At 37.4% G+C, this 14,168-nt stretch overlaps 2 protein-coding genes across 2 annotated transcripts in view; one reads left to right on the forward strand and one right to left on the reverse strand.

The window, feature by feature from the left end:
- Positions 1-2,069: 2,069 nt before the first annotated feature.
- Positions 2,070-11,281, reverse strand: LOC129411502 (mitogen-activated protein kinase kinase kinase 21-like). Its single transcript, XM_055162437.1, is given in 9 exon segments — positions 2,070-2,272; positions 2,384-2,431; positions 2,434-2,502; positions 3,647-3,761; positions 3,763-3,888; positions 6,315-6,490; positions 6,763-6,911; positions 7,278-7,458; positions 11,272-11,281. Coding segments are annotated over 9 exon segments (1,077 nt in total).
- Positions 11,282-12,197: 916 nt separating this feature from the next.
- The window catches only part of rtkn2 (rhotekin 2), a 7,386-nt gene continuing 5,415 nt past the window's right edge, over positions 12,198-14,168 (forward strand). The window contains exons 1-2 of the mRNA XM_055162438.1: positions 12,198-12,221; positions 12,390-12,568. Of these exons, the coding sequence (XP_055018413.1) occupies positions 12,198-12,221; positions 12,390-12,568 (203 nt within the window). The remainder of the gene's footprint in view (positions 12,222-12,389; positions 12,569-14,168) is intronic.

Here is a 14,168-nt window from a genome sequence, read left to right on the forward strand (position 1 = left end):
AGTGGGAAGAAGTAAGACTTTTTTTTACCCACTCCAGTGTGAATCATTTACCTAGATATATCTATCCACTTTATGTATATAGCTAGGCCAGTCATGGTAATTACCATATTGACTCAAAATGTGTTATCGTCACAGGCCTATATATAGCACATTTGTATAAACATACAGCAGTTTTTAAGTGCTGCACTAGGTCACTTTGAATGAAAGAGTCTTTATTCAGCTCTACCAGACATTATTAAGAATATAAAAAGAAGCAGAACAAAATAAGAACCACATTAAATAAACTATTAAATTAAAAACTATAAATAGACTAAAATATGGAACAATAAAATAAGACAATACGACCAAATTAATAAAAACAATAGGACAATATAAAGTTTTGGAGCAACTATGAAAAAGCTTACAATACATAAATATTTGATGCCACAACAATTCACAGTGATTTTGAATTAGTTTAGTCTGTGTATGTGCACTAAAACTGGTCCTGCTTTATTACATTATGGAAGAAAATTCATTATCTCTGTTGTTTTTAGTCTAGTGAAAATGCTGCTGTAGTCTCCTATTGTGAAACTAAACCACCAATGGCCATCTTCAAGTTTTGGAGCAACTATGAAAATGCTTACAATACATAAACATTTGCTGCCACAACAATTCACAGTGCTTTTGAATTAGTTTAGTGTGCGCTAAAACCGGTCCTATTTTATTACTTTATGGCAGAAACTTCATTAACTGCTATTGTGAAACTAAGAATAAAAAAAAATTGCAGACCCAAATAAGATCCACATTAACTAAGAATTAAAACACACAAATAGACTAAAATATGGAACAATAAAGAAGACAATAGAAAGTTTTGCAGCAAATATTCACAGTTTCACAATGATTTTGAATTAGTTAAGTCTGGTCTTGCTTAATTACTTTTAGGGAACTGCTATTGTGAAGCTAAACCACTAATTGTGTTGTAGATTTCCAGCACAAGATCACAGTGCAGCCATCGCCCTCCATGGACAAGAGGCGGAGTCTGGGCACCAGCTCGTCCCCCCCCAGCAGTCCCACTCTCATCCCACGGCTACGGGCCATTCAGCGTGAGTGTCACAGCCCGCCACCCGCTCACTCAGCCGCTTGTATAACTTGCTATGGCTCTGAGCTGGGTCAAGAGCATAAATTGTAACTCGGTCAAATCTTTGTGTCAACAGTGAGCACTATTTGGAATGTTTCTCCCGTGTGCTTCTCTCCAAACTTTATGGGAGCTGTAACGTTCACAGTGAAAGGGTGCCGCAGACAAAGGACTCAGAGCCACAAGCTGACAGCCAGTTGTTTGAACAGTTTGATAATGGCTTTAGTCACGCATCGACGCCCCTGCAATAACTGGAGCAAATTCCTCCGCCGCATTTTATAGACGCTCTCACATTTGACATTTAGACGAGAGGTGTGTGAAGATCAGCTATTGTTTAAAACACACAGGCACGCTTTCATATTTTTACTGTGAGAAGAAGAAACTATTTATATAACACCACAATATAAACAAGAAACTTACCTGAAAGTAAAGGTGCACTCAACCAGCTTTTTCAGTTCTGATATCGATTCCGATACTATGTAAGTATCAACCAGCCTATAGCGGCGCAGAAACTGAAAACAGTATTTATTACCTTTAAACAAAAATAAAATAAGACTACACTGATCCAATTGTGTTATGTAGCTGTTATTTATCTGTCAAGTAACTTCAGAACAGCTTTGTATAAGTAAAAGTTCAAACATTATGAGAGTTTCTGGGCGCAGACTAAGACCAGGGAATAGTCTTATTACATCAATGTATGTCCAGCAGGATACCAGCTGAACCAGTATTTGTACACCAATATCTGTTCCAATAAATTTTCCAGTATCAGCATATAATAATAATATTTGTTACAAGTATCAGATATCTGCATCCCTACCTGAAAAAAAAACACTGAAAAGGACCGTATATAAATAGTTTCTTCTTCTCACAGTAAAAATATGAAAGCGTGCCTGTGTGTTTTAAACAATAGCTGATCTTCACACACCTCTCGTCTAAATGTCAAATGTGAGAGCGTCTATAAAATGCGGCGGAGGAATTTGCTCCAGTTATTGCAGGGGCGTCGATGCGTGACTAAAGCCATTATCAAACTGTTCAAACAACTGGCTGTCAGCTTGTGGCTCTGAGTCCTTTGTCTGCGGCACCCTTTCACTGTGAACGTTACAGCTCCCATAAAGTTTGGAGAGAAGCACACGGGAGAAACATTCCAAATAGTGCTCACTGTTGACACAAAGATTTGACCGAGTTACAATTTATGCTCTTGACCCAGCTCAGAGCCATAGCAAGTTATACAAGCGGCTGAGTGAGCGGGTGGCGGGCTGTGACACTCACGCTGAATGGCCCGTAGCCGTGGGATGAGAGTGGGACTGCTGGGGGGGACGAGCTGGTGCCCAGACTCCGCCTCTTGTCCATGGAGGGCGATGGCTGCACTGTGATCTTGTGCTGGAAATCTACAACACAATTAGTGGTTTAGCTTCACAATAGCAGTTCCCTAAAAGTAATTAAGCAAGACCAGACTTAACTAATTCAAAATCATTGTGAAACTGTGAATATTTGCTGCAAAACTTTCTATTGTCTTCTTTATTGTTCCATATTTTAGTCTATTTGTGTGTTTTAATTCTTAGTTAATGTGGATCTTATTTGGGTCTGCAATTTTTTTTATTCTTAGTTTCACAATAGCAGTTAATGAAGTTTCTGCCATAAAGTAATAAAATAGGACCGGTTTTAGCGCACACTAAACTAATTCAAAAGCACTGTGAATTGTGTTGTGGCAGCAAATGTTTATGTATTGTAAGCATTTTCATAGTTGCTCCAAAACTTGAAGATGGCCATTGGTGGCTTAGTTTCACAATAGGAGACTACAGCAGCATTTTCACTAGACTAAAAACAACAGAGATAATGAATTTTCTTCCATAATGTAATAAAGCAGGACCAGTTTTAGTGCACATACACAGACTAAACTAATTCAAAATCACTGTGAATTGTTGTGGCATCAAATATTTATGTATTGTAAGCTTTTTCATAGTTGCTCCAAAACTTTATATTGTCCTATGTTTTTATTAATTTGGTCGTATTGTCTTATTTTATTGTTCCATATTTTAGTCTATTTATAGTTTTTAATTTAATAGTTTATTTAATGTGGTTCTTATTTTGTTCTGCTTCTTTTTATATTCTTAATAATGTCTGGTAGAGCTGAATAAAGACTCTTTCATTCAAAGTGACCTAGTGCAGCACTTAAAAACTGCTGTATGTTTATACAAATGTGCTATATATAGGCCTGTGACGATAACACATTTTGAGTCAATATGGTAATTACCATGACTGGCCTAGCTATATACATAAAGTGGATAGATATATCTAGGTAAATGATTCACACTGGAGTGGGTAAAAAAAAGTCTTACTTCTTCCCACTCCATTTCAAGCATCAATCTTCATTTGTATGAGTCAATCTTAGACTCAAATAATACCGATTGCATTAATCGCTGTACTTTCTGTTTGTTCTGCTGTGACATAGCTCGAAATCAAGAAACTAATTACAAAAATTCAGTTACTTTGTCCCATCTGGGTACAATGGATAAGACCCCCAATTCTAACCTGAGGGCAAACTGATGCGGTTCCCATCCTTAAGTTTGAGGCGGGAGCGTTTGAATTTGCCCTTCCTCTTCTTGACGTTGGGCTTGTCTTTGTTCAGTTGGAAGATGAGGATGTTTGAGCTCTCTCTCCAGCACATTGATCTCTCTTTCTGCCAGCTGCTGCTCCCTGCGCTTCAACAACTCCTCCTGAGACTTCTGCTGAAGAGCAGCTCTCGTCAGCTCCTCCTCTCGCGAACGCAGCTCCTACACACGCACACAGACACTACATTTGTACTCAAAACTAGAATTAAAATTACTTGGATACAGTAGCTCACATGTCACAATATAAAATGGCACATAAAGACTGCATTTGTTCCTACTGCACCCCGGTATTATTAGTATAATTTTTATTGTTTAATTGTTCTTGTTTGTGTGGTAAAGTGTTAAAAAAAACTACCAAAAACACTGCATTTGAACTAGCACAAGTTTGTCTAGGGGAAACGGGAAAAAAATATTTATCAATCTTATTAGCAAACTACCCAGCTTCTCTCTTAAATTCGTCAACACTACTTTTATTGATCTATGAGGAAAATCACTAAGACAAGTATAAAACTCAAAAAGTATAATGCCCAATCAGTTCTTAATGAACAAGAGCAATTAGAAAAGCTATATAAATCTGAATAGACAGAGGTTGTGTGATATTTAAATGTATTGTGTACGTTTTCTGGTAGAGGGTCTGTCAGATGCTTTTCTTCATGGAAATGTTATTGCTTTGTCTGAAATGTTTCACAGTACAGCATTAAACCTTTCTACCTTCATGGAGACCATACCAGAACAAGTAACAGGTCAGATCTGTGGAGAAGCAACCCAGCTCACAGAGCATCTGTGTTTCTAGGTATTTTAGAGCTATAAAACCATCTGTAATTTAATAGATGTAAGGTAGAGCTGTTTAATGTCATGCTGTGGAACATTTGAAGCAGAGCAATGTCATATCCATAGAAACAAGACGGTGACGGACCCCAACCGAAAAGTTACACAGTGCACCTTTAAGAAAGAATATATAATCCAGAATTAATTTAGACCAAAACATTTAATTACAACATTGACAGCTGTGGATTTTTGACTCTTCATAATTTCAGACATTTTCATTACTAATATGAATTAATAACCCCGCACTTCTCTTAATATACCAGAGCAGAAAAATCACAATCAAAAGCATGTGAAGAGAATGATGAGAAAAATCTATCAACAAACAACTAGTATTAAGCTATTAATAAAGCAGAAAAAATGTGATTAAGTCCACCATTGGCTGATCCATTTGCTGATCCTGCAGTTTCTCCAAACACTAATGAACCCCCCACTTTAAGCCAGTGACGGGGAACTTGTACAGAAAGCAGATTAAGGTCTTAACAAGGGGAAGTCCGCTGAACGCCTCAACTCTAATGGCTGGTTTTTTGTTAAACAGGCGATTATTCTGCTCACTCAATACAACTGGTTAACCTTGGGCTGGTTAAGCTTTTCCCAGAGTGACACCATGGACTATTACTACTATGTGTTTTAGTACATGTATGCCCATGGTATATAACAATGTAATAGTGGCCATAAACAAAATAGTCACACTTCAAATATATGTGCTATAGCCAGGCCTGTCACGATAACAAATTTTGAAGTGCAATATTGCAGAAGTAAAAAGAGATGATTAAACATAATATTGAATCTAATTTATACCACTGACACAATAACCCAAGGGCAGATTTAAATCCACAAAAAATATTCTAAATGTACAATATTATTAAAAAATATCAAGAGCTGTAAAGAATAAATAGCAGAATTAAACACTTTAGTACTTAGTTTGCTTCTGTAATGAGAAGGGATGTAACAATAACTGAAATATCGTGATATTGTATCGTCAAAATCGTCAAAACTCTCACAATAATATCGTGGACCATCACAATATACTGAATTATAAGTCTCTTTGCTTAAATTAAGAGTTATGGTGCAGCAATAGCTAATAAAAAGACAAAGGGAACTACAAAGACCATGATCCTTTGCTCCATTTCAGTGTAGACTACAAGAAGAAATAATTGTTCTAAGCACTTTTAAGTCTTAGTTCTTTGGACTAAATCTTGTCAAGGCATTTTAAGAAGAAGTAGCATATTAACAGTTTTGTTTGCCTCCACAAAATATCACAATAAATATACTGTGAGATGTATCTCGTGAAAATATCGTACCAAGAGATTTGGATATTGTTACATCCCTAATAGTGAGCCTCCCCACCATATCGTGAGCTTTCCCACGATATAGTAATAAATATCGATATCGTTCATGTTCATACCGTGACGATATCATATCGTGAGACTTGGACATCGTTTAAGATATCCAAGGATATCTAAGGATCTCTAATAAGATTTAACCTTTTATCAGTTAAATCTTATTGTATAGCCAAAAAATAAGAAAAAATTTCCCAGTAGCACAAAGAAAAAAATACCCACAATAAATATTGACCCCAAAAAATATTGTTCCAGCTGTCATATATTGAAAAAAAAATTTATTGTGGCAAGCCTTGTCAATAGTACTGCACTAATGTAAAATCATAATACAGTGGTTGTCAGTTTTCTGCTTGATTTGACTTGACTTGACCCAATCTGAAACAGAAATATGAACCTAAACAGGAACTTTGGTGCTGTTACCTTCTCTTTGGTCCTAAGCTCATCAAACATTTCTTGGATTTCCACACGCCAGTCGTCCTGCATAATATGGAAGGAGTCCTGGGGCATAGTGGCCATCACAGCCTCCTCTATGGCCGACAGCTGCTCCAGGATACAGGAGAAGGAGGGGCGCACGTGGGGGTCCTGGTCCCAGCATTCTGAACAACATCATTCATGAATATCACATTTGTTTTTCTTGTGTTGCAACATCTGCTATAATAATCATGACAAGCACATAATTACACAGGGAATTATGGCAAAGAAGCAATTAATCTGTAATATAATCTGTAATTATATGAGACAGGACATGCCAGGACAAAACGCCCACTTTACAAAGACAACTTAAGCTATTAGAATTGTGTAACAAAATTGACACACTGGATGCATTGTAATCCTTTGTTTTTGTGCAGACTTGTGCTGTGTGATTCACCTTCCATGAGCTTGGCAAAGGGTTCAGGACATGTGGATGGGATGGGTAACGTTAGTTTATTGACCGCAACACCATATGCAACTGCAAGGCCATCAATCCCTCTGTATGGCACTTCTCCAGTCAACAGCTCCCACAGCAAAACACCATAGCTACAAAAGACAGCATGAATCAATATTTCATGTCACGATAACACATTTTTAAGCACGATATATAGCTACAGACATATATACTGTGATAAATGATAATACTGAGACTGGTTTATGTCACTGTCACAAAGCAGGATGATCCTGGTAAACACATTTTGAAATATACAGTGTCATTAAAAAGCCTGAGCTGCAGAATTAACCGATAATCAGCCATTGCAGTTATTTTTTCTACACTCTACAGCTAATATCTTTCTTTATTACAAAGAAATGGCAAAAATCTCCCCCAAAATATATTGTTCTAGCTATCATATGCGTAATGATAAGTCAATATTGTATCACAGGCTCAAAGAAGACCAGATGACAGCGTACCTCCATACGTCACTGCCTTTGGAGAAGAGGGACGACTTGATGACCTCTGGGGCCATCCAGGAGTACGTTCCGGCGGCAGACATCTTTGTAGTTTTGTGCCACTCCCGAGCCAGGCCGAAATCTGTGATCTTCAATGTCTTCCTCCCGATGTCATCATTCTCAATCCTTTCAAGTAATAAAACTAAAAAGACACAACAACAAACAGCACAGTAAGACACAGACTCAGAATTATAAATTATAAGGGCTACTGGCAATTATTAGGAGGGTGGCAATGATACTTTAAAGATCCTATATCACATAAAATTTAGTTTTGTGAGATTTTAGCCACGTTATAATGTTGTTACCTTCTCAAAAACATCTGGAGTCATGTTTTGTTTAATTCAAACATGTTTGAGTAAGTTTTTTTTATTATTATTAGTCTGTTTACATCTCCAAAGTTAACAGCTACCTTTTACCTTTAGTTCAATAGAGATTGGCATTTCCAGGGCTGAAATTATCCAGATGATTCTAGTGAAGGTGTATGGAGTTTGAAACACAGTGGAGCACTTCCTGTATTATCACATGACATCACAAGGTGGCCAGAGTGTTTTCCATTTGAGAGAAGAACTCAGCCTAAAATGCAAGATTTGTATTAAACATGTTGTGAATGAAACAAAACACAACTCCGGATATGTTTGTGATGAGGATACAACACTGTGGCATAGATCAGAAAATAATGTAATATGGGCCCTTTAACTGAATAAAATGTTTGTATTTAACAGCAACATTAATACACATTGTATTGCTTCAAATTGCAAGATGAGATTACAATTCAATTACTTTGCGAAAAGCACAGATCTTATGTTTTTTTCAATTTATGCTTTTCTGTATGCTGTGTAACTATGAACTTATCAGTTAAGTCATGATTTAAAAGTACATTCTTTAAAAACCTTTAGAGCTATAAACATCGTAAAGACCTGCTGCAGTGTGTGGGTGAGTGGAGGAGATGACAGTGGATATGTAAAGGCCAAAAGCAGTACGCAGGTCATATATTACTGTAGAAACAAGAGGCTGACAGAGCCACAAAGCACCTGTCCTCGGGTCCTAGAAGTGTTTAGCACATTAAAGATCCCTCCAAACTTCACAGTAACACTACACTAGGCCCAGGGTACAAGGTTGTGACATGTGAACCCAAGAGTGGACAATCTCAACCAAAAAAGGCAACTATACACTGATTTTTGTTAACAATTTTAAAGACAACTTTGACCATTTTTTGTGAGGATTTTAGAGCTTAAAAGGCCTATATTATACAGATTTTTTTTTTTAATCTGTATAATATATTTGTATAACAGATAAAAAAAATTCTGTGTTATAATCAAAAACATACCCGGAGTTTTATTTACACGCTTTTTTACACACAAACCCTACATATTTCGACAGTGTTCTTCTCTCAATCCCCTCCTCTCCACCTTGTGATGTCATGTGATAATACAAGAAGTGCTCCACTGTGTTTTTAAACTCCATACACCTACACTAGAATCATTTGGATAATTTCAGCCCTGCAATTGCCAATCTCTATTGAACTAAAGGTAAATGATAGCTGAAAAGGTAAATGAAAGGTAAATGATAGCTTGAAAACTAGCACTTCATGACATCACAAGATGGAACAGAGCATTTGAGCTTTGGAGTTATAGACAGACTACTAATAAAAGATTACTCAAACATGTGTGAATGAAACAAAACACAACTTCAGGTATATTTTTGATGAGGTAACAACATTCTAACAAGGCTTAAAACTTAGTAAGGTAAATTTTGAGCAACATAGGACCTTCAATATTTGCATGTTAAATATCTCTGATCATAATAAAGATCCAGTCTTCAACAAATATGAATAATTTGTTGTGGTATGGTGATTGTAAAATGGAATCGCGTGAGCACACTACTTAAGACTCTTTGATCCTTTGATGCTTGTGGTGTTATTTTCAACATTTTGTTTTTAACCCCTGCCAAGATCTACTCACATTACCGACTGTCCCATTTCATTATTGACACGCAAAGATCCTACCGCAACTCAACCTTTTATAGTCTCCTCTGCTCCAGCGGTGATTCTCAAAGCTGTTTAAAAAGCCCCTTTAGGTACCTTAACCGAGCAACTTAAAGGGAAAATATTGTACAGGGAGACAAAAGGAGGTGATAAAACCAGTCTGTTTCCTTTGTCCATACTTGGACCTTGTGGTCAGATTCCCATGGGAAAAACAACAGAATGATAAGGTTAAAGATACACTTTGGATTTTTTCAGTGTTTGTACAAAGAAAGTTACATGTTATTATTTTTGGTCTTATCAATTAAAAGCTTTCAACACTACATAGATGCTGAATGAGCTGGCTGCATTATCACTGCTTCAGTGACCTTGGACCAAACTCCTACAAAATGATAACGTGAAAAAACACACACACTACTTAGCAACTACAAAACTATATACTACAATATATAAGGTCTTATTTTCTTTACTTATTTTCTTTCAAAATCAGTATATTCTATTATTTCATAAATGAACTCAAAATTGCAGGTCAGTATAGCAGGTTGTATCGGTAAATGCTCAGTATATATTGTAACATAAAAAGGCCTGGCTGTCACTATAATACATTTTGAAGCACGATATACTGCTACAGAGATAAACGATAATATAGAAACTACTTTGTGCCACTGACAGAAAGCAGGTAAACCAATTTTAATAATTTAACCAATAATAATTTAATTTTAATAAGAGACTAACATTAAAAGGCCTGAATCAACTAATAAATAGCCATAAGTTACTTATTCTACCCTCTACAGCTCAAACATTATTGTAATATAACAAAAATAACAAAAATCTGCCCATGATGCCCAAGAAAATGTATACAGGATCAATACAGAGCCCAAAAATATACTGTTCTTGCTTTCACGTATTGAACAATAAGTCAATATAATAATTATCATGATGATGACAGGCTGACACATAACATTTTTGATAACCCTGTGTGGTCACTGTATCATTGACTTAAAAATGTCCTTTCTTTAAACTTAAACTGACTTAAGTGGAAATAAAACAGTGTACTTGACAAATATCTGTCATGTTTATGTGATTTGATTCTTGCAGTGGACTTTACAGTGGCCTATGTCAGTAGTCTACAGTGTAGTGTGGCGCTATGTAGCTCCTCTGGGTCTGCATTAAAACACAGCTAATGGTGCCATTACTAGCCTTGGGCACTAAGGGGATCCTCTCTACCCAGGTCGCAACAATGGGATTTCCATTACAAACAGGTTTCATTGCACCAATGATATACTCCTCTACTTCCTGTTGTCAAGCTCTCTCTCAGTGATTCCATAGATTCCTCCCAGCAGGCTCTGTAGGTTCATAATGACTTATGGTGGCTTAGTTACACAACCCAGCAGAACAGTGGTTTGGGGATAAACCCGGTCTGCGCTGATTGGCCTCTAGAATATCATGCCAAATACTTTCTTTGTGGCTCCCTGGTACTTCAGTGTCAGCCCTCTAGAAATCTCTGATAAAAGACAGTATCTTTTGTCCACATGACTCCATGCTGACGTCCATCACACAAAAACACCTTTTAGTACAGCCATTTTGTCACTGGGCTCAAGAAAGAGCTGCTGGTACACCAGAAAATTAGGTCTTAAGTATATAGCAATCAGTGGTTAACTCTGATGTTTATGGACTGAATGAATAATGCATTGCAAAGCACTAACCTTGAAAAGCGCAGTATATCCAAGACATTAATATTGTTATCATGCCATTAAAATGAATACACAAGAAGCATAACAAGTCAATCGAATTATTTTGCAGAGCACTAAATTACAACTGCAGGAACCTCACAGGACATCAACAAATTGTAAAGTCTGAAAAGTATCACGAGTGCCATGCTTTCACTGCCTTTTTTTCTTATATTGCCTCTCTATCTGAACTGTGTGCTACATATAGTACAATATGACTCTGAATATATCAACACGCACTTACATTGTGTCATCTTATTTAGCCGTGTGTATTAGTATTGCAAACAGCAATTTTACACACACATTTATGTATTTAAGTATTGTGGCACAAATTATGTCTTTTTGTATATTGTATGAAAAATATGACTCACAGACATAGCCTTAAGTACAAGAAGTAGGATTGTTGTCCAAATGTTATAAAAATATATCTTAAAAGAAGACTGAAAAATTTGTGCCAAAAGTAAGTGATTTGGACATTTGTGTTTAAGTAACCACAACAGCTCACATGGCATCGTACAGTCTTTAGTGTGCTTCTGGTTTAAGTGACACTTTTGGACACAACCCTTTTTGTCCGGGTTTAGTACTTATTGTGGATTTATGATGGCGTTCCATTAAAGCTGAACTATATATAAAAATGTAAATATGTTTTATAAATAGATTATCTGCCTCAGAGCGTAAACCCACACTACTGAGAAAGTATTGAGGACAAAAGCGAGTGGACCAAACTATGAGACAATCTTGCCAAAAGCACAGGACCCACACTGGTCTCTTCACTCTGTATGGCTGTGCTCCAGCCTGGCTTTGTTACTAACCCCACTTTGAAGCCCACCTCCCATGACCTCCTCTAATTTCTAGGGTCTCTTCAAAGACAAACAAGCTCTAACAAGATCGAGAGCTCCATTCACATGAAATAAAATACTGTTTCCATATGAACAAAAAAATATGACTGAAGTAGATGTGCCAATAAGACTAACATATTAATGTAAGCATAGGAGATAGTGGATTGGAAATATACCAAACTGTGCTATTTTTTCTGAAAAAAATTGCAATCACAATTAGATTTGTGTTATGCAGTAGTAGTATGTTTTAACAGCAGGAATCAGTTCAGACTTCAGAGGGCACGACGCATCCAGGAGCACCAATATGTGACAATATCATGCATTTAAGAACATGCTTGCAACTCTAAACTGCGGAGTAAGCAGGTTTTGTGCAAAAGAGACGGGATATTATTTGTGACCATTGGAATGGTGTTTTTAATTTGTCTAAGAAAGAGCACACAAACTTAACTGTGTATCTACAGATACTGTTTTGAGGTGTCCGACTCCCTTTCTTCTATATTTTCTTATTCTTCCAAAAGTGTAGACAACAGTGCAACGCAACTGGAGCTGGCTGCAGCCCCGAGGCAGACCCCACCCTGGGTCCATCCCGTCCTGGTCTTCAGGCAGGCCCATCTTTCATGAGCAGCAGAGGGAAGATCATACACAGAGCTGTGTCTTCAAAGCTGCTCTCACGCTTCTTCCCTTTGCCCGAAAAGCCTCCAGGTGAGTGGAGGCTGTTTTTGAAAACTCTCATTAACCATCAATGTTGAAATCAGATTTATTATGTTTCAAAAACTTTTTTTTAACTTTTATACACACCATCTTGAGTGCACAATTTGAGATTTTTTTTTCTTTCTGTTCTTGTGTAAAGTATAAGTATTAAATGGTGTAAAACCAATGAGATTTGCAAGTAGTAACCATTCAAAAAATAATAATATTGAATATGTAAGATTGTAATCGGTTCCTCTTACCATGTAATACATTTTACTTCCTCCAATTTTACTGTACTTTTAATGGAAGATTAGTGCCATTAGCTCCATTTTAGAAGCAAATGAGTCCCAGACCTAAGAGTGCTTGCTTTACTAACAGGCTGCTAAACTCTGGTGTGCCTGTTGAAACCAGAGAGCCCCCAGGCCCTGGGGATGCTGGGAAAAGGATCAAGGCTAAAGGCTGCCTAAATCCATCTATCATGGTCACGTCTCTCTGGGTCGCTTTGTCTGCTCACTTCCTCTTCTGGTGTTTAAGTTCAAATCAGCTCATAACACAGGCATTCAAGCCAAAATGTGTAGCACAAGGACCTTTCTGCCATGTTAGCATCTATTAAAGTGCCAGTGGGCCAGCAAGGCCATTGGTGGATTTTGAAGGTAGCTTCTCTCAGCTGTGGGCCTTTTCCCTTTTCAGCCTGTCCCCCAACAATAGGTGCAGTCAGGGAGAGGTCATAAAAAACAGTGTGAAAGCATCTCCACTCCTCCTCTCTCCCTCTGCCCATTCTCTGAGCACACAAGGACAGGCACTAACTGTCCGAGTGTCACCGGGGTAATTGTGGGGAAGCTAGAGCAAAGCTACCCTGCAACACGTCAAGCTTTGGCAATACAACCCCTTAGCCTAATATATAATCGTAATACATTCATAATAATATATAACAAATTACATTACAAAAGATTACATTTGGCTGTTTTCTCTGCCTGATTGTTTACATATTACCAAGCCCTAATTAGCCTAGACAATGACATAAGACAGTGTAAGTGCACATGCTCCAAAGCACACTGCAACAGTTCCAATGGCATTCTACACACATTCCTCACATAGTGAGTGACTGCTGCACAGAAGTGAAACTCTAGTTTATGTGGGCTTGGGCTCCTGGCCCCAAGCCAAGTTTCACAGTTATTATTTTTTACCTTATCAAGTGCTCTGTAATGCGCTGCCACTCCTCACCTGACGAGAATCACTTGGAAACAGCAAAAGAAATGAAGGTAAACAAAGCACAAATCTAAAAGATAATTCAATTTTATTTTAGTAATGACATACATGTAATAGCACTGGAAATGTATGAGCCACATACTGCTTAAATCAAGTTAATGTCAACTTTCTTTTCTGTTTGAGTTTGTGCAAGCCCAAAAGCTAAAGATACTGACATGAGAGGAAAGGTAAGTTAAGAGGGGAAAGAAATGGGAAGGAAACCCTCAGTCAGAGCTAATAAAAGAGGAGCTGCTCTATGGGAGATTAAATATGAACGGAACAAAACAAAACCAGGGCTTTGAGACCCTCCGAGTTCTAGCCATTCTTTTGGCCACAGTAGCCTAGCAACCGCTGCTTGACCAGT

This window comes from Boleophthalmus pectinirostris, unplaced genomic scaffold, assembly GCF_026225935.1.
Source record: "Boleophthalmus pectinirostris isolate CB_2022bp ecotype Guang Dong unplaced genomic scaffold, ASM2622593v1 HiC_scaffold_5, whole genome shotgun sequence".
NCBI classification, from domain to species: Eukaryota; Metazoa; Chordata; class Actinopteri; order Gobiiformes; family Gobiidae; genus Boleophthalmus; species Boleophthalmus pectinirostris.